Genomic DNA, 27,612 nt, shown 5'->3' with positions numbered 1-27,612 from the left:
AAATGCACACATAAGATGTTGAAAGGATGGTGATTTCTTGTGTTTCCATTACTTTCAGTGGTGCCAAAAGCAAGCCGTACCTTACTGTTGATCAGATGATGGATTTTATCAACCTGAAGCAGAGAGATCCCCGGCTAAATGAAATACTTTACCCACCTCTGAAGCAAGAGCAGGTCCAAGTATTGATTGAGAAGTATGAGCCCAACAGCAGCCTCGCCAAGAAAGGTAGTGTGCATCACTCCACACCATACTGCAGAGTCTCTGCTTCCTGTGTGACTGGCCACACTCAGGACGGAAGGGATTTAAGGCCATGTAGCTCCTTTGTGTCTGGATTCTCCTGTGGGTTTTTTTTAAGCCTGATGTAATTTGTTGTTGTGGTGGTGGTTGTTTTAACTTTCATGATTTACTTTGCTAGTTCTGTTTATGATGGAAGCCACATATTTTTAAATATCTCATCTTTCTCCCCCAAATTTATGCAGTAATTAAATGTATTTTTTTCATTCAGCAAATTAACTAACTCAATTAGTTACTCCATTAGGGTCATTTTTTGAAAGTTCTGTAAAGTAGCCCATGAGTTTGTTTTGGTTTTCTCTTTTCTTGATTGTTTGTTTGTTTGTTTGTTTGTTTTTCTCCAAGTCTCCAAAACTGAAGAGAATATTCAGTCTGCTATAATCAAATCTTATTCCAGTTTACACTAACTGATAAATCTTTCCACATGAGGAATATTTGAAATTTGGCCTTATAGGTTTTTGTGTTTTGTTTTTTTTTATTAGATATTTTCTTTACTTACATTTCAAATGTTATATCCCCTTTCTCACCCTACCCTATAAACTCTCTATCCCATTCCCCCTCCCCCCCGTTTCTATGAGAGTGTCCCCCACCCACCCACCCACTCCCTCCTCCCTACCCTGGCATTCCCCTACACTGGGGCATTGAGCCTTCATGGGACCAAGGACCTCTCCTCCCATTGATGCCTGACAAGGCCTTCCTCTGTTATATATGTGGTTGGAGCCATAAGTCCCTCCATGTGTATTCTTGGTGGTTTAGTCCCTGGGAGCTCTGGGGGGGGGGTCTGGTTGGTTGATATTGTTGTTCTTCCTATGGGGGTGCAAACCCCTTCAGCTCCTTCAGCCCTTTCTCTAACTTCTCCATTAGGGACCTCATGCTCAGTCCAATGGTTGACTTCGAGTATCCACCTCTGTATTTGTCACGCTCTAACAGAGCTGCTCAGGAGACAGCTATATCAGGCTCTTGTCAGCAAACACTTCTTGACATCCACAATAAGGTCTGGGTTTGGTGATTGTATATGGGATGGATCCCCAGGTGGGGCAGTCTTTGGATGGCCATTCTTTCAGTCTCTGCTTCACACTTTGTCTACATATTTGATCCCTTGAGTATTTTGTTCCCCCTTCTAAGAAGGACCAAAGTATCCATACTTTGGTCTTACTTCTTCTTGAGCTTCATGTGGTCTGTGAATTTTGTCTTGGGTATTCCAAGTTTTGAGCTAATATCCACTTATCAGTGAGTGCATACCATGGGTGTTCTTTTGTGGCTGGGTTACCTCACTCAGTGTGATATTTTCTAGTTCCATCACTTGCCATTTGAATTATCACTGGAGAGTCACTAATTAGCTGTGAACTCCCAGGGCAAAGTTCACCCTTATCATCCCTACAGAATCTGAGTCTACAGGTGCCATTTATATCACTCAGGGATGTCTTTCCTAGAGTCTTATAAGAACTGAAGGCTTTCTGTCAAATCGTATTCATGATTTTGAGCTATTTTATCTTATCACAGTTTCATTAAACTTTATGCTTGTACATTTGTTTGTCCCCACATTTATCTGCCAAGAAGGTAAAGGGATAAATATGAATATATTTCTCAGACATAAAATTCTCAAAAATAAATATTAAAAACCAGGAGAAGAAAACCATTTACACAGAGATAGGAATAAACACCTTTTTGAATAACTAAGAGCAAAATACCTTCCAATCTTCTCTCTTTTGGTATGGGAGAATTAAAATCAGGCCCATACACATCAGGGAGGTGTTTTCCCAGGGAGCTACATACTCAGTCCGTTCTTCAGTCTTTGAATTAGCCTAAATATTCACACTTAAAGACACGAATGGATTGCTCTGTAACCCGGGGCTTGTACACTCTGTCACTTGCACACCCAAGCCACTTCATAATAGTCTCTTCAAGATACAATCTTCAGACAGCAGTTTATATTTATATTTATGTTTTATATTTTATTTGTTTCAGTGAGTAATAAGTCCCAAAAAACAAGAAACTGAATCAACAAAAGACAAACATTCCCTGACTTATTATTATAATCTCTGCATTATCAATCAGTTCAGATTCTTGGGGGAAATTGAGAATTTGTTTGCTGTGACTCACCTAGATTCACAGTTCAACTGAACTTCATGTAGTAACAGAAATAGCAATCACATGCCACAAATGAGAGTGGGTAGCACAAGTTTTCTCCTACATTGTACTCATCCTGGAATCGGCCCTCCCAAAAGAGAAGGGAGCTATGAGTTGTGTATACAGCAAAATTGTATTTTTTTTCTTCAGTCTGTTAATTGGGAATTTATAGACAACTTTTCATCGGCCTCTCTATGTTCTTGGCCAAGCATTTTGCCTTGATTATTAACATTATTTCCATTGTTGCCATTCAGGTGAGGTCAGAGAAAGGAAGTCACAGGCCAATTGTTTGTTGTGTCATTGGCAGGGCTGCCATGCAAACATATGTAAAGTTTTTTTTTTTTTTTCTAATGCCTGTTCCTTATTTTCAAGCTAGGTCAACTTCCTGACTTTTCCAAGAACAGCTAACACTCAGCAGTGGAACAATTCCAAAATGACTTCTAAAAATGATTAGCTCATAACAATGTGACAAGGAAAAGCTTTTGTGAAACCAGCAGGCCTCCCTGTGGCCTAATGACATTGTTCATGAAACCAATAACTGCAGTAGCCAGAGGCAGCATAGAACATGTCATCCTGACACTTAACCTCTCCATGCACGAGGTTCTTCTTCTGCAAAACTGAAGAGGGAAGAGTTTTTCACTGACCTATTATGAGTTTGAGATAAATAACACCCACTAGAAAGCATCTGGCCCATGTGATGTTACGACCAAGTAGTAAGTCTACTCCGGATATTGAGATGTTGAAGATTGGTTTTAATTCCTCTGGTGTGTTCCATCTAGCTACGCTCTAGATCATAATAAGGTACTTGTGTGTTAGACTTTCTTTTATTTCCCCCTCGACCTATAAGGTAGCCCTGCTTAAGAATGCAATATTATTATTGGCTGGGAGATGAGGTCTGATAACTTCCATAAAGCATTTATGCCCCAACAAAGCATCATTCCCCATAATAGTAAGATTAGATTAGTATCTCTCCACAGAAGCCACAAGTAACAACACATGGGAAGGATAGGTTTGTCCTGTAGCACCAAGATGTAGGAGATGAACTTCTGTCACTTCATGAGACAGAAATGATAAATAAACAGATCTGGTTGGATCTAGATAGGGCTGTCACCTTTTCCCCAGAGAGAAATTAAACTCTCCAGTAGTCAACTAGTCAAATTATAAGAGACTTTAGAAGTCCTATTTCAACTCCAAAGCCCATACACACAAAAGAACCTGCTAACTGTCCTATATTAAGGGTAAAGTGAAAGTGTGTGATTTAAATTAGATTAATACATAATAGCTAATAGATTACCATTATTACTTAAAGTGGAAATGATACTGGAATGTCAGGGTGCCTATGATCATGACAGTTCCCCAAGCCAGTGGTTTTGTGGTTCTTATCTCATGAACAAGAGAGAAGTTTTGTGTTTTGTTTGTTTTGGTTTGTTTTGTTTTGTTGTTGGGGTGTTTGTTTGGTTGGTTGGTTGGTTTGGGTTTTTTTTTATTCATAGTTGGTAGCTTAAGGGGAGAGAGGTTCATGCTGTTTGAGATAAGCTACCATAAAGGTTAACCATGATGGAGGAAACCCAACACACGAGAAAAAGGATACTTAGGCTTTGGCCAGCATCCAAAAGTAAAACAGAAGAGTTTTGAGCAGAACTCAGAAAAGCAGATGGCTCTCCCTTGACACACCTGGAATACCAATTATTCTTCCTGTCTTGTTAGCATGGCTTAAAGTAGGCACATCTTCCTGAGATGTCCATTAGCCAAAGGATTGACCATCTCAACTGCATTAAGTGTGTCAGGGAGGTGATGATGGCTTGTCTCCACCTAGACATAGATACCATTCTTTGCTATCACAACCCTGGAAGAAGGAACGATAGTCCCTAGTCCAGCTAGGGACTGTAAGATGCATCTGTAAGCATGCATCTGTATTCTTCATGATGTCAGCATTTAAAAACAAAACAACCAAAAAACTGTTGTCGCAAAACAAATGGACGATTCAATCATTTGGGAAGCTGAGACAGGAGGATCTCAAATTCAAGGCCAGCCTGAGCTATACAGCAAAGACCTTTCTTAACAAACAAGCAAAAAAACCGCAACAAAAAAGGGTTTAAAGGTTTCTACTCTTTTCAATAACAGGAGGATATAAACATAAGTAATGTATTTTTCAAGTGCTAATGTATCTCAAAATCACTGGACGCCTTATCAAATTTAGATTCTTCAGTCTGCATTTGTAGCAAGGTACTGAGCAGTGCTGACCCAGCCTGCAGGAGCTACACTGAGCAGACAGGGTTTGAGAGGTACTGAGGATTGGTAGAAAACTGGAAGATGGAGCCCCCTAGAGAAGATCCAGGGAATCTCCAAGCTGAATTCATTTTAACAGAAATGAATGGAAGATTTTCTGGGCATCAAGGGTGACACTTTAATCTGTTCATGCACTCATTCAACCATCTTGAGTATCCTTATATAATTATCACCAAGAAAAATTAAGACAGAATTTACGAAGTCATGCATGCTGAGTCTGAAGACATCACAGGACAAACAAGTGTGTCTGGACAAACAGCCCAGACAGTTGTTATTCTAAATTTCCATTAGCCATGCAGAGGAAATCTTTTTAAAATCTGTTTCTTAACCCAGCCACTTGAATAAGATAACAGTGTTGATCATGAGCTGTTGTATTCCAAGGCGTTTTGTGTACACCCTCCACAGCTTATGGGAACAAAGACTAGAGATTTTTTTTTCTTGTTTATTCAGTTTAGTTTTGTAGTCAATGGGAAAAGGATTTTGAGATTTATGTGTATGGTGGAGAAATTGTAGTACTTTAGAAACTAAAATGTTGAGGCCAGGCATGGTGGTGGACACCTTTAAACCTAGCACTCGGGAGAGAGAGGCAAGCAGATCTCTGTGAGTTCCAGGATAGCTAGGGCTACGTAGAAAGACTGTCTCAAAAAACAAACAAAGAAAAAAGCAAAAATGTAAATAAAACATCCAATAAAAAAAATAGAAAGCGTATTAGAGCCCAGAGAGAATGGAGAACACCAAGAGAATAAGGCCCTATAAATTAACATCATAGACGCACATACAAACTTTCAGAGACTAGGTCAGCACGCACAAGACCTGCACAGATCTGCACTGGTGGGGGTCCTTGAGATGAAAGGAGAAGTTGACATAACCTCCCATTTCTAACCCAATGAAAATTTAGTTTTTTCCAAGGGAGTCTTGCTGGGAATACAAACCACTCTTAAGAGACAGCCTCAGGCCCTGCAGTAGGTAACCAGCAGAAAATGAATACAAGGGCATCCCTGGAGGTTCTCTATCTCATAATGCAGTGTCATAGCTTCTTAATTTTTCCCTCTCTTTTATGAAAAATATAATTTAATGTTGTTTTTATTAATTTATTGTTTTTACAGTATAGATCATTTGCATATATATTACAGCTTCCAGTTTTATGAGGTTTCTGAATATGTGAATGAGTGTGTTTCTCTATCTGTATCTGTGCCTTTCCTTAAGAACTTTTCCTTCTGTTTTTTGCCCAGGAACACCCTATCCCCTCACCCCTCCTCCTGCTTCTCTGCAGATGTGCCCCTACCTACCCTCCTACTCCCACCTCCCCACCCTCAAATTCCAACCCACTGGGGCATCCAGCCTTCATGAGACCAAGGATCTCTTCTCCCACCTATGCCTGCCTCCTCCTCCAAATGGTTTCCTGAACCCTTCGGGGAAGGATTTGATGGACATATCCCATCTAGGGCTAGTGTCCAAGGTCTCTCATTTTCTGCATAATATCTGGTGGTGGGTCTTTAGATTTGTTCCCATCTGCTGCAGGAGGAAGCTTCTCTGAGGGTGGCTGAGCAAGGCACTGATTTATGAGTATAGCATGACATCATTGGGAGTCCTTTTATTGCTACATTATGTTTTTAGGAGAGTATTTGCTTTTTTAACTCTTGGTCGCTGGGCTATTTAGTTTCAAGTTCTCTGTCACACAAGCAGAGTCAGATAGTGAGTTGTTCAGTTTTCATGAGTTAGTAAGCTTCCTTTCCTTGGTGATATCCAGTTTTAATCAGTGTTATTCAGATAAGATGCAGGGTGTTATTTCAATGTTCTGATATCTGTTGAAACTTCCTTTGTATCTGAGTATATGGTCAATTTTGGAGAATGTTCCATGAACTGCTGAGAAGGTGTATTCTTTTGTGTTTGGGTAAAATGTTTTACAGTTATCTTTAGGTCCATTTGGTTTATGACATCAGTTAGCGCCAGCATTTATCTGTTTAGTTTTCATCTGCATGACCTATTGTCAAGAGTGGTGTGTTGGTCACTACCAGTGTGTGAGGGTCAATAGGTAATTTAAGCTGTACTGCTGTTTCCTTTATGAACTTGGATACCCTTGTACTTGGTGCATACGAATTGGAATATCCTATTGGTAGATTTTTTTTCTTTGATGAGTATGTAGTATCCTTCCTTATGTCTTCTGGTCATTTTGGCTTGAAGTCTATTTTGGCACTAGCTTGCTTCTTAGGTACATTTGCTTAGAGTATCTTTTTCCATTCTTCTATCATGAGGTGATGTCTATTCTTGTTGTTAAGGCATATTTCTTGGATGCAGCAGAAGGATGGACCCTCTTTTCACAAGTATTCTGTTATCCTGTGCCTGTTTATTGAGAATTGATGCCATTACTATTGAGAGTTATCAATGAGTAACATTTTTAGAAATCTCTTATATTGTTGTGGTGGTCTCTTTTTCTCATCTTATGATTTGCTGCCCTAGGATTATTTATTCCTTGTGTTTCCATCATGTGGGTAACCTACCCAGGTTGATATTTTCCTTGTAGCATTTTCCATTGGTGGCTGAATTTGTAGATAGATAGTGCTTAAATTTGGTCTTAGCATAGAATCTCTCTAATTATTTTTCTTCTTCTTCTTCTTCTTCTTCTTCTTCTTCTTCTTCTTCTTCTTCTTCTTCTTCTCCTTCTCCTCCTCCTCCTCCTCCTCCTCCTCCTCCTCCTCCTCCTCCTCCTTCTTCTTCTTCAACATCATCATCTATTATGATTGAAAGCTTTGCTGGATACTTTTGTCTGGGATAGTGTGGTGGTTAAAATAGGAATGGCCCCCTTAGACTCTTGTGTTTCAATGCTTCTCCCATAGGGAGTGGCACTATTAGGAGGTATGGCCTTGTTTGAGGATGTCATAGTGGGTGCGGGCTTTAAGATCTCATATATGTTCAAGCAAGGCCTAATGTGGTTAAGGCTTTCCCTTCCTGCCTGTGGCTCAAGATGTAGAGCTCTCAGTTCCTTCCCAAGTACCATGCCTGATTGCACAACGCCATGCTTCCTGCCATGATGATAAGGGAATAAACCTCTGAACTGTAAGCCAGTCTTAATTAAATGTTTGCCTTTATAAGACTTGCCATGGTCATAGTGTCTTTTCATAACAATAAAACCCTAACTGAGACAATTGGCATCAGTGGTCTTTTAAAGTTTCTAGAACATCTGTCCAGGCCCTTCTAGCTTTTAGCATCTCAATTCAGAAGTCAGGTGTAATGCTAATTGGTCTGCCTTTATGTGTTACTTGGTCTTTTTCCATGCAGTTTTTAATATTTTTCTTTGTTCTAGTGTTTTAATTATCATGTACTGAGGAGTATTTCTTTCCTGGTCCAGTCTTTTTGGTATTCTTTATGTTTCTAGTACTGTGATAGGCACCTCCTTCTTTGGGTTAGGAAAATTTTCTCCTATAATTTTGTTGAAAATATTTTCTGTGTCTTTAATCTGGATGTTATTTTGTTTTTTTCTTCCCTTTCTTTCTATTACTTTTAGATTTGGTTTTTTTCCCAAGACTTTTTGGGTGTTTTCTGCCTAGATTTTTTTTAAGATATAACTTTTTTTTAACAAGATATTCATTTTTTCTATTATGTCTTCAGTGCCTGAGATTGTCTTCTGTTTTGTTTTGTTTTGTTTATTCTCTTGGTGAGACTTGCCTCTTAAGTTCTGGTTCAAGTTTTCAAACTTTAAATTTCCAGTTTTCCCTCAGTTTGGGTTTTGTCAACTAATTCTATTCTTATTTTCAGGTCTTGAACAGTTTATTCATTTTCTTCTACTGTTTTCATAGATTTCTTTAATGGATTTATTCATGTTTTTCACTTAAGGATCTCTGACATATTCATAAAGAGTATTTTGAAGTTCTTGTCTTATATTTCAACTATGTTGCATTTCTCAGGGCCTATTATAGTAGGGTTGCTGTGCTCTAATGGCTACATATTGTCCTAGCTGGTACTAAGTGTGCTTTTATGTTGATATCTAGGCATCTGGATTTGAGATTATTGTAGTTCTAGGTTCTAATATCTGGTCCTGTCTTTGTTCGGTGCATGTTTTGTTCCTCAGGTTCTGTTGCCCTCTGTTCTTAAGAGAGTGTGGTGGCTATGGAAACTGCTTCTAAGATCCTGTCAGACATGGCCACTGGGGTTCCAGATACAATATGTTGCTAACCATTGGGAGCTGATAGTTAGAAATTGGGATGAGCTACAAAGGAAGGAGAGGCACAGGGATCCACAGAAGGCAGAAGATTAGGATGCTCCATCAGTATCTCCTTAGTTCCCTGGAAATGAGAGCAGAAAGGGAGGAGAGGCTACAGCAGGAAGTCTGCTATGAGCTGGGGATGCGATTGGGGGATTGGATTTGAAGGAGATGAGGTAGAGTGAACATCTGAAGATCATTCCTGCTTTCCCTGGCCTGTTGGCTTCTCTGGCAGGCTTGGCTGGCGGGCTCCCAGGAAATGCATGCTGGAGTTGAGGGCTGATACAGAGGGATGAGTAAGGAGGGAAGTTGGAGAAGAGCTGCATGATGCACTGAAGATGAGGGAAGAGAGGGAGGGAGGCCTCAGCAGGTGGTCTGCTACAGAGCTGGACCTGAGCATTAGATTTGCAAGTAAGGTAGAAGAGGTGAAGATCTACTGTTAGCTTAGCTATTTCTCTGCCTGTGATGCCTGATGATTCCAAGGAATTCCAGAAATACATTTAAACTAGTTTTTTTTAATAGTTAAATAATACACATACATGATATATGTTAGTGTTTAGGTTTTGGAGAGCTGGTTGTGGGGGAGCATTGCTTTGTTTTGTTTTATTTTTAAGATATAAGCTCACTGTATATTGCTGATATTGCTGACTGGCCTCAAAGTCACCATAGAGATGAGAATGGTCTTGATTTTAAGGAATATCTGCCTGCCTGTGCCTCCCAGATTCTGGCATTAAAGGTTTCTGCTGCCATGCTCAGTTCATGTGAATGGTTTAAAATTTTAAGTAGAAGACAAAAATTAAATGAAAATAAAAAACTTAATGAGGCCAGAAGCCTGCAGTAAACCCATCCATATACATACAGAGTGTCTGAAAAATATGACACAAAGAAGTGTAAAATATTCAGAATAGAATGGCCTTTGGTGCCCTGTTACCCAACTATAGCTAGCCTGTTGGCCATATGTCCACTCTGGCATCTCTGCTTGGAGAGATGCATTTATTCATTACAAAAGAGTCCAAGGGTTTCTGTGCATTCTAAACCTTGATTGATTTCCACAAAGAGAGGACTGTAATCTTGTACTAGAAAATACCATTCTCAAGGGAGGTTTGTCTCTTCTTTTTTTTTTTTTAATGTAGTGTCATATATTTAGAAATGTCCCTCTCCCAGTCACCAAAAGCGTCTTCCTCCCCTAATTGTCTGAATGCAGATCGAAGTATGCTTGACTAGGGAATGCAGGGTGACCTTTGTCTCTCCTGAACAAGATGTTCATGGATGTTTCAGTTTGAAGACTAATGTCTTTTTAATCACTTAAACTCTTTGGAAAAAATCCAGTGAGTTAAAATCAGCATAAAAATAAGACAGTTATATTGATGCTTTTGATAATAGAATGCAGACCTCAGGATTCAATGGATATCCATGAATGAAAGCCATTTTTTCCTTAAACTCCAAAACTGAAATAAAACAGTTGGGTTTGTTTCTTTTCTTACTCCTTTGTAAACAACACATGTGAGTGTGTGTGTATGTGTGTGTGTGTGTGTGTGTGTGTGTGTATTGAATAATTGAACTGATATAGCAGAACACAGGATTAGCAGGTGCATCAAGCTCCACTCTTTTTTATCACCAATTCCCCCTCATAAATTACTTATACACTATAATATATAACTACATGTACTATATTTTATATGTACTACATGTACTATATGTTTTATTGTCATTAAATTGTAAAACTGAAGGTATGTAACTCCCTTTAGTGTTTGTTCAGTACCTAGGGAATTAATGGTTTAAGAGTTAAATTAAGCTCAGAATTATGATGCACATTTTGGTTTTAAGCAAAGCATTACAAGTTCGGGTACACCAAGCATATTCCACAAAGTAGAAACAAGGTAACATGGCTGGATCAGGAAGAATAACTAAATTGTGTTTACAATATTGTTTTATTTTAAATCCCAACACAGTCAAACTATAGTGGAACGTTATTGATACCCGGAGGAAAGCAATGTGAACAGATTCTGAGCTTTGCACGTGAGATCATGCTCCTTCATTGAAAAGCAATAGAAATGTAAATTGGGCTGAAACACAGAAATGCATGTGCTTATCTAACAAGCCAAGAGCCTGAGTTCCAGTGGCTTTGGGCATGTGAATCCAAGAGCTCTAATGAAGTGATTGAGACTTGTCCTTCCTCCAGTACTATATGATTTCACTTAGGAAAACCATATACAAGGTGACAAATGGAAGCAGAGAGTGCAGTCATAGCTGGGGAAGAGTGAAGAAGAGGCATGCTGATCAGAGGGCGACAAGATGTATGTAGGAAAAGTAAGTGATAGTGATGTGCTGGTGGCCATAATAAATAAATAATTGACTCTTTTAAAATAGCTAGAAGAAAAGGTTTTCAAGGTGTGAAACATAGAAATAAATACATGAGACAATGGGTGCGTTTGAGTTCATTATCCTACAATCCACCTACATATCAAAATATCACATTGCTAAGGTGAATGGGTCCTGGGGTGCAGGTGTTGTATCCTTCATGGTAGTTATAACTACCAATAAGTTGCCCATAGTCTAGTAAGCAACCCCCACCATGTTCATGCAAACAACCAAAATTAACCCAGTGAGGCACAAAGAACAAAAAGAGCATCAAAGAGGGGGCCTCACTTCAGGAAGTGGAGTTTCAGTAAGGGAAAGAGGAAAAACCAAGGCTAATGGTAAAGGGGATAAAAACAACCAAATATTCAGTATATACACATATGAAACTGTCAAAACACCTTAAGACAGTAACAAAAATATCAGATTCTATTCACAAATATATAATATGCAACATTTTTCTTATATCTTTTCCCGTCGCTCATCATTTTCTCTGTATTCACTGAAGCTCTTTAGCAGATTCTCTGAAGTAACATGATAGCTACCAAAGCTTCAAGGTATTCCTATATAAAGAAATTATTTTCACTCATGGCTCCATCAAAGTGTCAGAATCCTGGGCTTACTCTAGGTCACCCAAGGCCACTAGTGAGTTTAAAAATAAATCACTGTCCTGGAGGATCAAATAAAATAACTAGATACATTTGGGTAACCTGCGTCTCCCTAGGGTCACTGCAGGATCATCTATCTTAACCACATACCACGTGACTTGATAATGGATGAGAAAGTACTCAAATGAGTTAAGCTCACTAGACAAAAAGGGATGGTTGCCAGACAAATAAAAAATAATAATAGAATCTATGTTATGGTTTGAGTCTTAATGTGTTAGTCAGCCTCCTGTTTTGGATGTCTGTTCTCAGATAGTGGCATTATTTTAAGAGGCTGAGGAATCTTTAAGAGGCTGAGGAATCTGGGTAGAGGAAGTGGGACATTGGAGGTCACCCTATAAAGATCATGTCAGCTCCTGCTTCCTGCCATAATCTATCTTTTTCTTGGTGTCCCACAATGTGACCAAGCTCTTGGTGACAATGTGATCAAGCACAAGCTCTTGTCACCAATTAATTGGACATTTCCACCATGCTTTCCCCGTGAATGAACTGAAGGTGAACCAAAATAAATTTTTCTTCATTTAAGTTACCTATGAGAGGTAATCTTGTCACAGGAAAGTAATTAATAAACCCCACAAATATGTCCCACTAGAACTGGGTCAAAGATCAAATCTAGTCATCATACATTAAGCCACTTTAACCTTTTGATCAACACCTTTTCCATATCTTCTCATCTTTGAAACGATTCCATAAAAGATTGTTCAAAGAGGCATGTGTGACAAGGGTTTGTGTATCATCACCCATTAAATAGAATTGACTGAACTACTAATAAGATATTAGCAATTTTTACTTGATCATTTATGTCCTAAACATAGTGGTTACAGTTGACATCACTGTTATAGTCCTTGACAGACATAATTGCATGAAGCAAGTGATATGTTATAATCACTTAGTCACAAAACGTAAAACAACAACATGTTGACACTTTGACCAAATATTTATTTCTGGATTAATATTTTTCATAGACATTTATTTAGAGTTATGATTAAGTTATAAAAATAAAGATTTGTACATGACTCATAACCTAGAACTTTCACTTGATTTTTACTTTAGTATTACTGTTTTCCATATAGAGTTTAAATTTATATTTCTCTGTCACTATCTCTCCTTTTCTAGATAGAACTTATAAAAGTTAATGGTGGGCTAGGGATGTAATACCAGTTGGTAGAGTGCTAGCCCATCATTCACAAAGTCCTGGATTTCATCTTAGCACCACATAAAGCAAGAATAGTTGCACACTCTTGTAATCCCAGCACTTGGGAAATAGAAACAGAGGATAGAGAGTTCAGGGACATCTATGGATACATAGAGGGTCTAAGTCTAACTGTGCTACTTGAAACACTATCCCAAAAATTTGTTGTTGTTGTTGTTGTTGTTGTTGTTGTTACTATTACTATTGCCATGTGCTTGAAAAATCAAATGTCTTATCAGAGTTTAGGAAAATATCTGGCATCATAACAGACTTAAGCAAGTAAACTCCATGAAGGAAGCCCTCCTTGCTTGGTCCTTGGGTTGTTGTCCTGTGAAATGGGATGACACTGCAGTTTAGTGACATGGGTGTTTCCCTCATTTTCCTTAGAATACACTGTTCAATCCTAGCTAGAGGCATCCTCTGTAACACTCCAAAACTTTCTCTCAATCCAGCTGTAGCATCCAAAAAATCCCTGGGAACTGTAGCCGGACCCTGAAGTACATGCCCAACCTTCCCCCAGAATCTTCCTTGTTACTATTCATGATGCTTGCACCAGGGATCTTGTCACTGAGGGACTTAGCCATTTAGCATGTAACTCTCAGATCACAGAGGGAGCAGGTAAGAAAGAAGCTCTACTGTGACTGAGGCTCCTTCTATTCTCTTTCTTGCCCTCAGCTACTCTAGAGTCCCACATAGGCTCCCCTCCACAGCAATTCTTAGAAAAAGAGATATAGTGCTGACACTGCATGTCAACATGGTCTCTACAGCCATGGTTCTCAAAATTTGCCCTTGCCAGAGCACTACTTTGTCTGGGTTTCTTCTAACAAAGTATTACAAGAAAGCCAGTGTGTAGAGGGAATAAAACTGCCAAAAGCACTGTCAGGATTACAAAAGAAGAAGCTAGTGTATCCTAGACCTTGGTGGTGACAGCCCTCCCTTCCCCTGTGTCTTCTGCAGTCCACTGCCTGCTCCTGCAGGCACTGTGGCTCAAACCCCAGGAGACACAAGATGTTCAGTTGTAAAACTGCTCATCTGGAGGAAATATTGACCGGTTTAAAGATCTGCCTCACAATTAAGGTGTGTGCATAGATTACCCACACAGCACCTGAGGGAATGAAATAACTAAAATGAAGGAACAAAGCCAACTTCTCCAAAGACAAAGTCAAATGAAAACTATATGCCTTAGCTAATTCTTTCATACCTTAATTTACTGCGCCAAAGAAGCTGCCGAAAGCTGCTCTAGCACTGTATTGATTAGAATCCTACTTAAATTCCATCTATTGACTTTCTAGCCCCTGTGGAAGGTTAGGGAAGAATGGCACTGTCCTTCCTGTGTGCATTGAAAACTGTGCTTCACTCTGAGACTCTTATCTTTATAGACCTCTCTGAAGTATTTGAAATGGGCTAAGAATGGGGGAAAAAACCAAAAACAAATAAAGGAACTAAGCCTCTCCTTTTCCTGGAATAGCCATGATGTGCCTGCAGTTGCGTGGTAGACCAGGTAACTTCCAGAGCCTTCCTTCTCTTATTGCTTTTCCTTCATTCCCAGAAGGCCTGGACTCAGAAGGGAAGCAGAGGCCTAGCCCAGGAAGCATGTGTTTTCCTCCTCTGGCCATTCCTTTGATGACCTCAGTGTTTGCTCAGCAGCTAGACTCTAGCCAGAAACTCGCAGCCTTGTCTTGTCACAACGAAAATTCCTTTTGTTCAGAAAATAACCACACAGGAAATGTAAAAATAGTAAAAGGCAAAGATAAATGGTGGCCTCGAGGGAAAAGAGGGTAGCCTGGTAGGCTCAGACACCTACTGTACACTGTGTCTTCTGACTTCTTCCCTCATCCCAAAAACTTTCCCAAGATGCTCTGCCATTTCATATGTGAAGTATTGAAACCATGAAAATAGCTTTTTGTCCTTCCATGCAACTTACCATCAGAACATGGTAATGGCAGTTGCTGCAGTTACACCTCCTATCTTCCTGCTGTAGATGGATGGGACTCTATTTCAGCTGTAGGTAGAAGGTGCTGTTTTCACTGTTCAGTAAGAACAGCTAGACAAGTTGACTTACGCTAAGCCACAGGCAGTTGATCTCCAGCACTGCAATCCCCAGAATGTCACTCACACCAAATAAGAGGAAGACACATTGAAAGTATGGAACAGACAATTCATAATATGGTGGTTTGAATATGCTTGGTGGAGGTACTGGCACTATTAGGTGGAAATGTATCACTGTAGGGGTGGGCAATGAGACCCTTCCCCTCCTTACCAAATGAGAGACAGTCTTCTAGCATCCTTCAAATGAAGAGGTAGAACTCTCAGCTCTTGCTTCACCATACCTGCCTAGACACTGCCATGCTCCCACCTTGATGATAATGAACCGAACCTCTAAACCTGCAAGCCAGCTCCAACTAAATGTAGTTCTTATAAGAGTTGTCTTGGTCATGGTGTCTGTTTGCAGCAGTAAAACATATGTAGCAGTAAGACACATGATCATAAGGAAACAAGACTGTATGGTCCATGTTAACACACAACTGAGGAACTAAACAGCTACCAAATGGAAGCCAGAGATAACTGAAGATTTCATTAAGGGATTTGGGCAGTTCTGGGAGCTAGGTCTTAACTCTGAACCCTTGCAATCTCTAGAACTCCAGGTGTGTGTATGTGTGATGTGTGTGTGTGTGTGTGTGTGTGTGTGTGTGTATTTGGGCTAGGGGATAAAACTTAATTTTGGACAATAGACAAAATCAAACATATTACCTAATACTGCAGCTAATGTGTAAAAAATGGGCCGTAGATGTTGCATAGTCATGTTGGTATATGTCCTTTTTCCACATTTCCTTAGGAACTAACTCTGAAAAAAATAAATTGGAGTCCAAAAGCATTTGAGATATAATCCTTGGAAGCAGTAGAAAGGCCACAGGACTGAGAACAAGGAGGAAAAGGCAGCCAGAGAAGGCTCTGCTTTCACTATGCACAAGCAGAACGCAGTACTGGGCAAACATTATGTTAGTATGTTGGGTATCCATCATCCACTGTGTTTGAAGATGCTCTAGGAAAGTCCAAACGTCTGGGGACTCCCAAGTAAGGTATCAAGCAGAGAGATGCAAACTGAAGATCAATCTTATTTCCTGCTAGACACTGTTATTTCCTACTACAGTCTCCCTACCAGCAAAACAAACGTTCACCCTGATTGTAGTAGTTTAAAAGAAGTTTCTACCTGAATCTGATGGCATAAGTCTGTAATGCTGGTTACTTGGGAGACTGACATAGGACATCTCAACTCTAAGGTCTGCCTGGGCAGCTTTTAAGGCATAGTCTCAAATGTTAAAAAAGATGTCTAGGGGTGTAGCCGAGGGGTAAAGTACTTAACTAGCATGTCTGTGCCCTAGGTTTGATTCTAAGCACACAAGAAAACAAGCAAGCAAGCCAATCTCCAGCCAGTCAAAGAGGAGGTCCTCCATGGTCCAGGATATCCATATAGCTGCTGTCTCTACCAGATACCTGATGCTATGCCACAGACATTTTGATTTTAAAGCCATGAACTGTGCATCTAACTTAAGAACTTCTGATCTGAAAGCTTCATGTGTCATTTCCTGCTTGTACTTCCAGAAGTCTGCAGATCAGGGCTCCCAGGACAGATGGACAGAGTCTCATGACACTTGAAATGCTAGGATGCTTCTATGTTCCTTCTCAGAAAGGGAGGACATACAGCTGACATTGCCTTTGTACTTCAGAGTAGATGGGATTAAGGCGAGTGAAGGCTTTGTGTGTGTAAAGTCAGCATCCGTTTGACCTAGACATCATGCTCAAGCATCTAGAAGACATTGCCTCCTGTGCATTGTGGTCAAAACCTCAGAACAGTGCAATGAAAAGTACACTGTTGAAATGCAGTAAAGCTGACTTCTTGCCCTCTAAGAATCTCTGTTCAAAGGATAGATCCGGACCTGGGCAATCCTAGGCTCCATCTGTAAATCTAAGTAAGGTTGCATTTTAAAAAAAAAGGAGGGGGGGACTGAGGATGGTGACGAACTCAGGGAGGATGCCTAGCATAGGTGGAGGAAGAGGGAGTTGCTTGTGCTAAAGGGAAAACGGAGAGTAAGAATGTTTCCTTCTTTGTTTTGTTTCTTTGGAGGGTGTTTAAGGACAACGTTTTACTATGTAACTTTATATAATATAATTATATAACTCCAGGCTGGCCTGGAGCCTGCTGTGTAGCACAGGTGGACTCAGATTTATAGCAATCCTCCTGCCTCCACCTCCCAGGCACTGAGATTACAAGTGTGACCCATCACAACTAACTCTTAAACAAAAGGCCCAATCTAGACTGTCTTTATCTCTCCATGTCAATTTAAATAAGTGCTTAAGTGAAAGTTAACTTCTTTAAGTGAAAGTTCATCTGTCAAGTTAAATAGTGAAAGCTTCTTTGACTTGTCAAACAGACCCATGAGAAGTAAATAAATTCACAAATGTGAGAATGCTCTGTAGAAGGGAAAGTGCGGAATGAAAGTTAGGTGTCATCATGTAGAACTTTTACACCAACCACATCAACAAATACAACTTAAAAAACTGAGAAAACTGCAGAGCCACAGAGAGCTCTGGCAGCAGGGACAGGGACTGACATATGGGGAGACTCTTGAGCAAAGCAAATAAGCATTCAGTGAGCATCATCATGCTGTGCCTGAGCCTGTATTTGTCCAGGGTATAGGGCAGGCTTTACAGTCTACAATGCATAGAATGGACCCTTTCAATTTAATATAAAATAATAATGCATGAGAACATGTGTAGAACACATTAAATACAGGATTGGAAACTCTGAATGAAAATTAAAAAGCCAGTAATGTCCATCTATTATATAGAAACCAAGGTAGTTAATATATGCTATAGGAAAATTCATGCCTAAGCAGAGAAAAAAAAAGAAACATTTAATGATCATTTCTGAAAGCAGGGAAATAGATTTGGGTGAGCCATGTCAATGTCATCTGCACTTCTTTCCCTGAGAGGAGCTAGCAGAATCCTCAAGGGTCAGAACACCAGGAATAAACATAAGCCAAGAAATGGTGTCTTGCTGCTGAGCTTGGAAGTGATTTAAAGGTGTTAAGCCCTTGGGCAGGAAGTGTTCCAGCGACCTCTGCTATCATTACACAGAAATCGAGGCTTGGATGATGATGAATGGCTTTTCATCCACCTAATCCCAGTGACAGCCAAACATATGAGAGCCAGATCCTGCCTAATTGGCATTTGGCACGACAGAACGTGGTTGGTGCCCATGCTAACTGGCAGGCACATTGTCCAGTTCTCCCATCTCAGCTGTGTGATGATACATGTGGACCATCTGTCTTCCAAGGCAGAATTTCCCAGTGCTAAACTGCTTTGAAGATATTTGCATGCATTTGGCTTTTCTTACCCTTTCAAAGCTAACCTGCATAGTTTCTGCAAATCCTACTAACAATGTCACCTCCTGCTTAGCATTTCTAATGTCCCATGTTGGCATAACACATTTTTCTATTGTATTTTACTTTTCGTCTCCTAGATGTAAGATTCATAGCTTGAAGAAAGAAAATGCTGGAGGACTCCTGGAAATTACACACAGAGATTAGAACATGAATTAAGTCTGGGAAGGAATTTTGGACCTTGATAGACAAATTCAAATCAAAGATCTTAATCCTCACACTTCTGCCAGATGGGTCATTTATCTGCCAGAGCCCGGCTTCTTCTAACAAAAAGATTAAAGTAACACATTTTAGAGAGATAAGTAAATCATGGGAAAGACTTTTCCTGGTCACACTCAGGGCTATTTTTAGGACTGATGCAGTGTAGGCAGATTAAGGCCAACTGTCTATACAGCAAAATGTCCCATTTTCCGTAGTCCATGGCTCTTACTTAGGAGACTGCTAGGAGAGATGAGTGGATAAATATGATCAGTCTCACCCAGCTCTCTTTTCATGGTCCAGCATCAGCTCCTGGTCCAGCCTTCATACTTGCCACTCAATTTTCCCTCTCAGCCTCTGTTTACTGAACTGAAAATTAGTCACACTCTCAGACTAGTAGGTAGTTGGTTTTATCACCACTATTATTTTGGTTTGCTCTCTGTTACTAGACCACAGGAAGTGTCTTCTAGAGTAGTACAACACAACCTGTCCACTAAGGCACAAATTCTCCGTGTTCTATGCTGTCTTGAGCAAGCTCTTTTCTTCAGACTTTGTATCTACAAAAAAGGCATACAAGTTTTAGCCCTTGCACAGTGACAGTGGGGATGGACCGAGTTCATTCTGCGTATGGCAAGAAACATGAATGATTTGTTAAGCAGCAAACAAGAAACTGATCAAACTGATGAACCCATTCAAAGGCAGTTTTTCCTCCTGCATGATTCTGTAATTACATATTAGATTTTCTGTCAAGTCACAATCCATTATCTAAAAAGAAAATTCGCACATATAAACATGGACAGCCATATATATACATATTTATATGTATATGTATATATATATATATTGCTGGAAACTCCTCCCTCATTCAAAAGCAATTCCACACCATTCTTAATGCCAGGAAGGGGTCATTTCCTAAGTATATGTCTAGTTAGTTCCTTATCCTATTGCTGTGACAAAATTTCTGACAAAAGTAATCTAAAGAAGGAAGGGTTTATTCTGGTTTGCAGCTTTGGGGTTCTCTCCGTCATAGTGAGGAAGGTATGGCAGCTCTAGCTAGTGTAGCAAGAGCAGGAGACAGCTCCCCATAATGCACTCAACTTCAGAAAGCAGAGAGATAAACGCTGGCCTCAGCTCCCTCTCTCCTCCCTTTTGTGTTCATTACAGAACTCCATCCAGTGGAATGACGCCACCAACATTCAGGGTGGGACATACTTCCTTAATTAAATTTCTATGTAAACACTCTCACATACATAACCAGATGTGAGATCCTTATGTGATTTTTAAACCCAGTAAAGTTGGCAGTGAAGGCTAATCATCACAAGTCCATCTCTTATCAACTTGACACCCAGGTACATCACCTTAAAATCCTAATATTCCACTCTGGTCTTCAAGACTCATGTCTATCTGACAAATCAAAATGAATTCAGACCAACTTCAAAAGTCTCTATGGTCTTTAACAATTTCAGTACTCTTTAAAAGTCCATAGTGGTGTGGTGTTGGCCAGGCATGGTGTTGCATGCCTTTAATCCTAGCATGAGAGAGGCAGAGGCAAGTGGCTTTCTGAGCTTGAGGCCAGCCTGATCTATGTAGTGAATTCCAGGACAGCCAAGGACTTTGTCTCAAAAAGCCACAGCCACAGCCACACACACACACACACGCACACACACACACACACACACACACAATACACATGCTTACATGCACACTCACATGTGCGCACAGTCCAAAGTCTCTCCTTAGACTCAAGAGAGTCTGTTGATTATAAACCCTTATTTTTAAAAAGTCATATGCTTTCAAATAACAATAATATAAAATAAAAATTCTCATGCAAAAGAAAAGACAAAGGAAGACTGAAAACCAATAGAGAGGACACCAAATCCTGCAGCTTCCTGTCCTTCATCTGGGGTCTGGGTAGAATTAGATGGGCTCTAGCAGCCTTGGGTGGACCTGCTCCACCTGTTCTGCTGCCTCCAGATCACCAGTTCTCTCTTGGATTGCCTCTACTCTATGTCTGTAGTTTCCCTAGGCAGACACGAGCAGTTCTGTCATGTTCAACAACCTGGGATCTCTATTGCCACATAGCTCTCACCTTCATAGCTTCATACAATGGCATCTAAGGGCCTTCTTTTGGGAAATCCAATGTTGTCACATAATGTCTTGGCCTTGGCAGCCTTCTGGAACCTTGGTCAAGTCTCCAAGACCCTTTCACTCTTGGGTCTTTCACATGCCTACAAAATCAGCATCATGTGTACCACTCAGCCAAGGCCCATTGTCAAGTTAAAGTATGATGTGGCTCTACTACAGCTGTTCACCATGCCCTCTGTACATTTTGGCAGCCTAATCTTAAAACAAAACAAAACAAAACACTTTTTTAAGTGGTTTTTGTTTTTGAGTAGAGAACATGTTCTGTGAGGCTCTTGATTCTATCTCTTCCCTTTCAAGTAAATTTGCACTGAAGCTGGAGCCTTCGATGGGTAGAGTCTTGATTTAGAGCACTGTCTCTAGAGTTCAGGACAGAACTCCAGGGTTCCCTTTCATGGTGATAATCTCTTTAAGAATTATAGTGACTTTCCCCCCACCTACCTTGCCCAACTTTAAGCCTGGTGATACTCTTTTCCTAGCCAAATTGATCATTTTCCATAACTTTCTGTTCCCTCTCCCTCTCTTTTCATCTCCCAAGCTAAGAACAGTGAGCATTTGCCATGTACACCTTGGATATTATGTTGCCCTAAATTATCCTTCCAGAAAAACTTTAGTCCATGGCAATTAAATCCAGCTTCCCTCAAGTCAGGTTATCAGGATACGAATGGCATGCAACCACATTCTTCACCAGAACAGAGCACAATTGGCTCTGGCCCACTTTCTGCTACAGTCCTAATTCTACTTGGAAAACTTGTGAGCACAGTCTCCACTCCAACACTCTGAGCATTTTGGTCTTCCACGCTCCCGCCAGAATAGCCCATTAAAATCTGTTGACAATACACGTTGCACTACAAATTCTACATTCCTTCTCCAAATCACAAAAATAACCCTGGTCCTGGCACTTATATTCTGTATTAGTGACTTCTCTCATTTTTTGTGACAAAGTGCCTGGCAAGGCCAGAATGAAGAAGAGTTTGTTTTGGTGTTCAGTTTAATGATCTAGTTTGTTGTGGTTGGGAAGAGGTGGTGGGTTTCCCAGCCTAGCCATGGTGCCAGGAGCATGAACCAGTCCTTTGCCCTAAGGATAGTTAGGAGGCCACCTGACGTGGACTCTGGAGCTCACCTCACTTGTTTGCTTTTCTGCTTTTCATGGTGTCTGGACCCGTGGAAAGATGCCACAGATTCATGTGGTTCTCCCTCTAGAGTTAAACTTCCATGGGAACATCCCACACACAGATGTATCTATTCTAGGAATCTAAATCCAGAGTAGTTGACTGAAAATTAACAATCAGAATCTTGTTCTATGCAGTGACACATGCCTGTAATTCTAGTACTTAGACAGAGGCAGGCAGATCTTTGTGAGTTCAAGGCCAAACTCAACTACGTAGCAAATTTCAAGACATCCTGAGGTACATAGAAAGACCATGTCTCAAAAAGTAAGATAAACTAAAATAAAAATCAAAGCATGTCTGATTTTTAAAAATGTGTATTTAGTGAAAGAGGACCAAGGACACTCTGGGTACCTAACTGTACCTAACTAATGCTCCATGAATTCAGTTCAGGGATTAGCTTTTAGTCATGTGCTATATATTTTCTTCATCACTAGATCATCTCATTTATGCCAAGTATTATGAGAATATGGTACTAGACTCACTGCTGTGCACAGAATTTTTATTATAAATGAGAATCAGCCGTTTGTACTATGTGGTCCTCCTTGAAAGTCATATGTGTAAGCTTCTAGGTAGAAGATTGAAGCTATGGATTCATTTCAAATATACTTTTTGCTTCTGACTTGAATAGGCAATTCTGCCAGAGCAAAAGTCATTCAGAAGAATATGCACTGATAGGTCTATAGCTTGCCATGAGCGATGTAATGGAGTGCACCAAACTCTTTGACCATTTAAGGATTGGTTTACCATATTTTCAATTGTCCTAGGTCCTGTTCTCTGGTCTATTTTGGCATCTTTGGATACCATTCTTTCTGGACTTCCTGTATTCCAAAGGAGAAGGAAGCTTTGGTGTAACCGTTTTCATAAAATCAAGCAGACCATGTATCATTTTAGATAGCCATCCCTTTCCAAAGGCAAAACATTTGTTGTTACCTATTTAAAAATAAAAAAGGTCAAAGGGTCAGGCTTCTGGAAAATAATAAAAAAAAATCCAGCTATACTATGACTTAGTATACAAATGAGTTCACAGCTCTAAAATTTGCCCTTCCTGGAAGTTTTTTACTTTTTTTCTCTTTTATTGGATACTTTTCTTTATTTACATTTCTTTACTTCTTTTATTAATTGGTTATATTCTTCAACAGTGTTTCAAACTCAGATTGTGACTTAACATGAGATATTTAGGAAATGCAGTTATAAATGTGCACATGATTTTCTGATTGATGTCCCAAGGAACAACTAGATTCATTTATCACTCTGTTAGAAACTCAGAGTTGACAGCACCTTTCATACCCTACAATACCTGTTGTACATAGACATCCCTGTGAGGTTGGCAAGAGAAGTCATGAGCCCTAAGCAATTTCCCAATTGCAAGTTCAGACCCTGTCTGCCCCTCTGATTTCAAGCTTTGAACAAAAACACAGCCAGACACCTGATTGACAAATTGTCCATAGAGTGCCACCTATCGTGAAATGTTTGTAACTGCATGTTCCCACTGCAAAACGAAAAGGCAACAATAAGTTCCTGGCAAAACATATGATGGTTTAAAAAAAAAATCCATTCCATATGAATCAATTTCATCTATAATTATTAAAATGCATTTAATCTAATGTGATTAGTTTTATCTAAAAATACTAAAAAGTACATATCATAGTAGAAACATCGTAGAACATCAAGATAAGCCTAATGGGATGAACATGTTTATCTAATTATGCTACCTTGAGTCCACACTAAAACTGCATTAAGAGATACTTTTATAGATGTGAGCTAGAAAGGGCTTGAACTGAGAAGATAAGAATTATCTTAGAGAGTCAGCCATGTGTTTACAGCTGCAATAGGTCTGAGAAACTGATCATAGATTAACCAAGTGGCATACTGGGAATCACTCTGAGCTATTCCCTAGAAACCTTCAAAGTCTCAGGAATTGAAGATCCTATGTTCCTCCAAACTTAGGAGTGTCGAAACAGAATATGATGGGGGTTAGCAGCTACTGAAATATATATATCAGAATCCCTATCTGAGAGAAGAACAGACAAAATGAAGATGACACAGAATAGGTGCAGGCAGAGCAACCATTTTGAAAATAAGATCACAGATTGCAACACATAGAGACATGCTCTCCCTACATTTGGCCTACACTATGCATCTATTGTGCAAATGATTAGACAGGGAAACCTGAAGATGAGAGGTCACTCCCGGAGAGACAAAGTCAGGTTCTTCTGCAATGATGCCTCGTCAAATGCAGGGTTCTCAAAACCATTCATCAAAGTTCATTAAAGTAACCCAGTGAATGGTTTCATTCTACTGATTAAAAAATATAAATAGACAATAGTTACTAGGCATAGGAGGGCAACTCCTTTTAACGTAGAGATATGGGGGGAAAGTAACAAAAAAGATAAATGTACAACAAGAATTAATTAAATATAGATATAATTTTATCCTTAGAAAAGTAACAATATATATTCATCTTTGAAGCAAGAGCAGATGTCATTTTTTAAAAGAAATGTCAGATATCATAAATTGGCTTTTGAATATTAAAAAGAGCATAGAAGAAACAAAACACTGAAAAAGGAGGTGGGAATAGAACTAAAGAAATAGCTAAAAGTCAAACAAACAGGTGAAAACTGAATATATATGATGGCTAAAAGATTTAAATCTGAGAAAACAATGTTCTAGAAAGAAGAAAACATCATAAAATATATTTATGAAATTTATCCATGACAGGCTAATAACTTTGATACCCAACCACTACCAAAGCAGAGGGTAAAGACAAAACCATATCAAGAAAAATCATTGTGAAATTTTTATAAATTGGAGCCAAATATACTGAAAATTTCTAGATAGACAAAAGCAAAATAGGCCACATAACTGTTTTTAAGATGATGGATTAGAAAGAGTTCAATATTTCCAACAAGGATGCTAGGAATTAAAAGACAATGAAAGCAATTTTATAAAAGAAAATTAAAAATTCTACCAAGAATGCTCTATCCAGCTAAACTAGGAAGTATGTATGCAAATGAATGAGACCCATTTTCAGACATGCAGAGTTCAGGAAATTCAGCACTCTTAAATCCAGAGGAAACTACAGACAAATGTACTACAACTAAAATGAAAACTATATCCATGAATGAGCAAGGCATAGCATGTGAGAATAAGAGAGAATAGGAATAATCTAGAAGTAAAAGCAATAGGAATCCATCAGTTTCTATTGTAATAGATCAGAAGGCTCACAGAAAGACTTCAAGACATTGCAACTGAGAGCACTTGCATTTGAACACATTACAATGAGGTTCAGGGTACTGACAAACAGTTTGAAGTTGTCCTAGAGCTATGTGAAAAGAAATTAGTAAATGATAAATAACACACTTATTAAACTCAAGGGAAGTTAAAATGTTATAAATTGTGGACGATAAATTTTTGGGTTACTACACAACTTGTCTCTGAATAGGATACATAGCCATGTGTAACATCAGTTTTGAATACAGTGACCTCATATGTGCTAGGGGAGTAGATATAAGAAAGAAGGGTGCCTTCTTCTTTCATGATGAGAAGTTAAAAGAACATAAACAAGAAAATTATTTTGAGAATTAGAAGTAAGTAGACATTTACTGAATAGCTGAAACATAGCAAGTCTTAGTTCCTACTCAATGAGAAATAGGGGTCCTTATTTTTTGTTATATTGCCCTGAGACAGGTCATTTTTAGAAAGCAGCTTTAGAAATGCAATTAATTGAGAAATCCACTCTTAGCTTCCAGACCATGCTGGTGTTCATCTTGTCATTATCCCCATCCCTCCCTATTTGGAATTTCATGTATGCATCAAAAGCAAATTAAGAACATGACTTCATGGTAATTCTTGGAGATTCTATTCACTATCTACCCTTGGTCCCTCTTCATGTCTTCCTTCCAAGATCAGTCTACCAGTAACCAAAATTGTCAGACCTGGTCAGCAGATTTGTGGCCATGTTTAGGTATCTTTTTATGTATATGAGTGTTTTGCCTGTATGTATGTATGTATGTATACATCCTTGTCTGGTGTCCATGCAGGCTAGAAGAAAGCATTGGATACTCTGAAACTGGAGTGACAGATGTTTGTGAGTTGTCCTGTGGGTCCTGGAAATGGAACCTGCAAGAGCAACAGTTGTCTTAACCATGGAACATCTCTACAGTCCTAAATATTTTGGAAGGCAAGGAGCTGATGGACAGATCCCTAGTTTCTGCCAATACAGAACTCCAGAGTTCCTTTCCATGAGCATAAATCCACTTCCTTTTCTACTGTCCCTCAAGGCTCATGGCATGGCCTCAGACTGTGCCTTCACCCTGGTACTCCTCCAGGGCCTTTCCATATACTATGTGGATGAACTACACATAGCTGAATGACACACCACTATGTGTCAGAGCACCTCTGGAAGATGGCAGAATGTTACAGATAAGTGTTGAGTTTGGGTCTTTCTGATCCTACAGGAAGCTATCAGAAGAATGATAGCCCCTGTCTGTCCAAAGGGCAAAAGAGGCCCAAATAGAGGGAGAGTGCATGGCCATACCTTAGTGCAGAAACCACATGACATTTGAGAGTTTATGACAAATATGTTGCTGGATAAAAATGACCAGACATTTAAATGGCCCATGGGGACTATCATGTGGTCAAGTCACTTTCCTCTGGGATCTCTTTAAATATGGTTCCTCTCTAGTGTAGCCAAATCTGTTCTCCCTTTTCAGACCCAGTTTCTTTTTTCCTCTGAACACTGTGACCACTGGGTTTCTTCTGAAGAGCTTCAGAGAACAATGTTACATTACATTCCCTGAGGGACTATGTTTCTCTACATTGGCTCCAAATGGTGTAGTAGTTTGTGTTCTCATAAATACCTTAAGGTATATTATGTGACCCATGTGGACAATAAAAAATATGCCAGTGTCTATTAAGAAAACATGTCAGGGTATTTATTTTAGCCTTTGTCTTTACCCTTTAAACTTCATTTGATCTTATTCCAGAAAAAAAAAAAACTGTATTTGCCATTGCTCCTCTTTTGGCCTAATGTTTCATATTCCTTCTAATATGGGCTGTTTTAATTTAAATCATCCCTAAGATATTAGCTCACTTGAATTTACAGAACTTGAAAGCTGGAAGAACAATTGTAAGGAAGCCTGTGGTTGACTAGGAAGTCCTTGACTCACTGCTGGTAGGAATGTGGAAACTGAGTGTCTTAGCTGGTTACAAACTTTAGAAAGACAATGTGTTTCCATTTGCTTGGTGGTGGTTTGGTTTAGGTTTTATGTTTGTTTTGATGATTTTATCACATTTAATTTTTGTGTGTATGTCTGACTTCATGTGAGCATGAGTGTGTGTGTGTGTGTGTGTGTGTGTGTAGAAACATGTAGAAGTCAGAGAACAAACAACTCCCCTTCTACCATGTGTTTCAATGGGATCAGACTCAGCTCAGGCATGAAGCAAGCACCTTTATCCTCTCAATCATTTTACAGGCTCCTGCTTTTGGTTTGGTTTGGTTTGGTTTGGTTTGGTTTGGTTTGGTTTGGTT

The 27,612-nt window shown here is 39.5% G+C and overlaps 1 protein-coding gene across 1 annotated transcript in view; it reads left to right on the top strand.

Annotated features, from left to right (window-relative positions):
- The window catches only part of Plcb1 (phospholipase C beta 1), a 248,669-nt gene that overhangs the window by 39,192 nt on the left and 181,865 nt on the right, over positions 1-27,612 (top strand). The window contains exon 7 of the mRNA XM_028755344.1: positions 59-225. Within this exon, the coding sequence (XP_028611177.1) occupies positions 59-225 (167 nt within the window). The remainder of the gene's footprint in view (positions 1-58; positions 226-27,612) is intronic.

Source organism: Grammomys surdaster, unplaced genomic scaffold (genome assembly GCF_004785775.1).
Source record: "Grammomys surdaster isolate TR1022 unplaced genomic scaffold, NIH_TR_1.0 129, whole genome shotgun sequence".
Classification (NCBI taxonomy): Eukaryota; Metazoa; Chordata; class Mammalia; order Rodentia; family Muridae; genus Grammomys; species Grammomys surdaster.
Note: the sequence above shows the minus strand (reverse complement) of the source record. Positions and strands in the feature narration are given on the sequence as shown.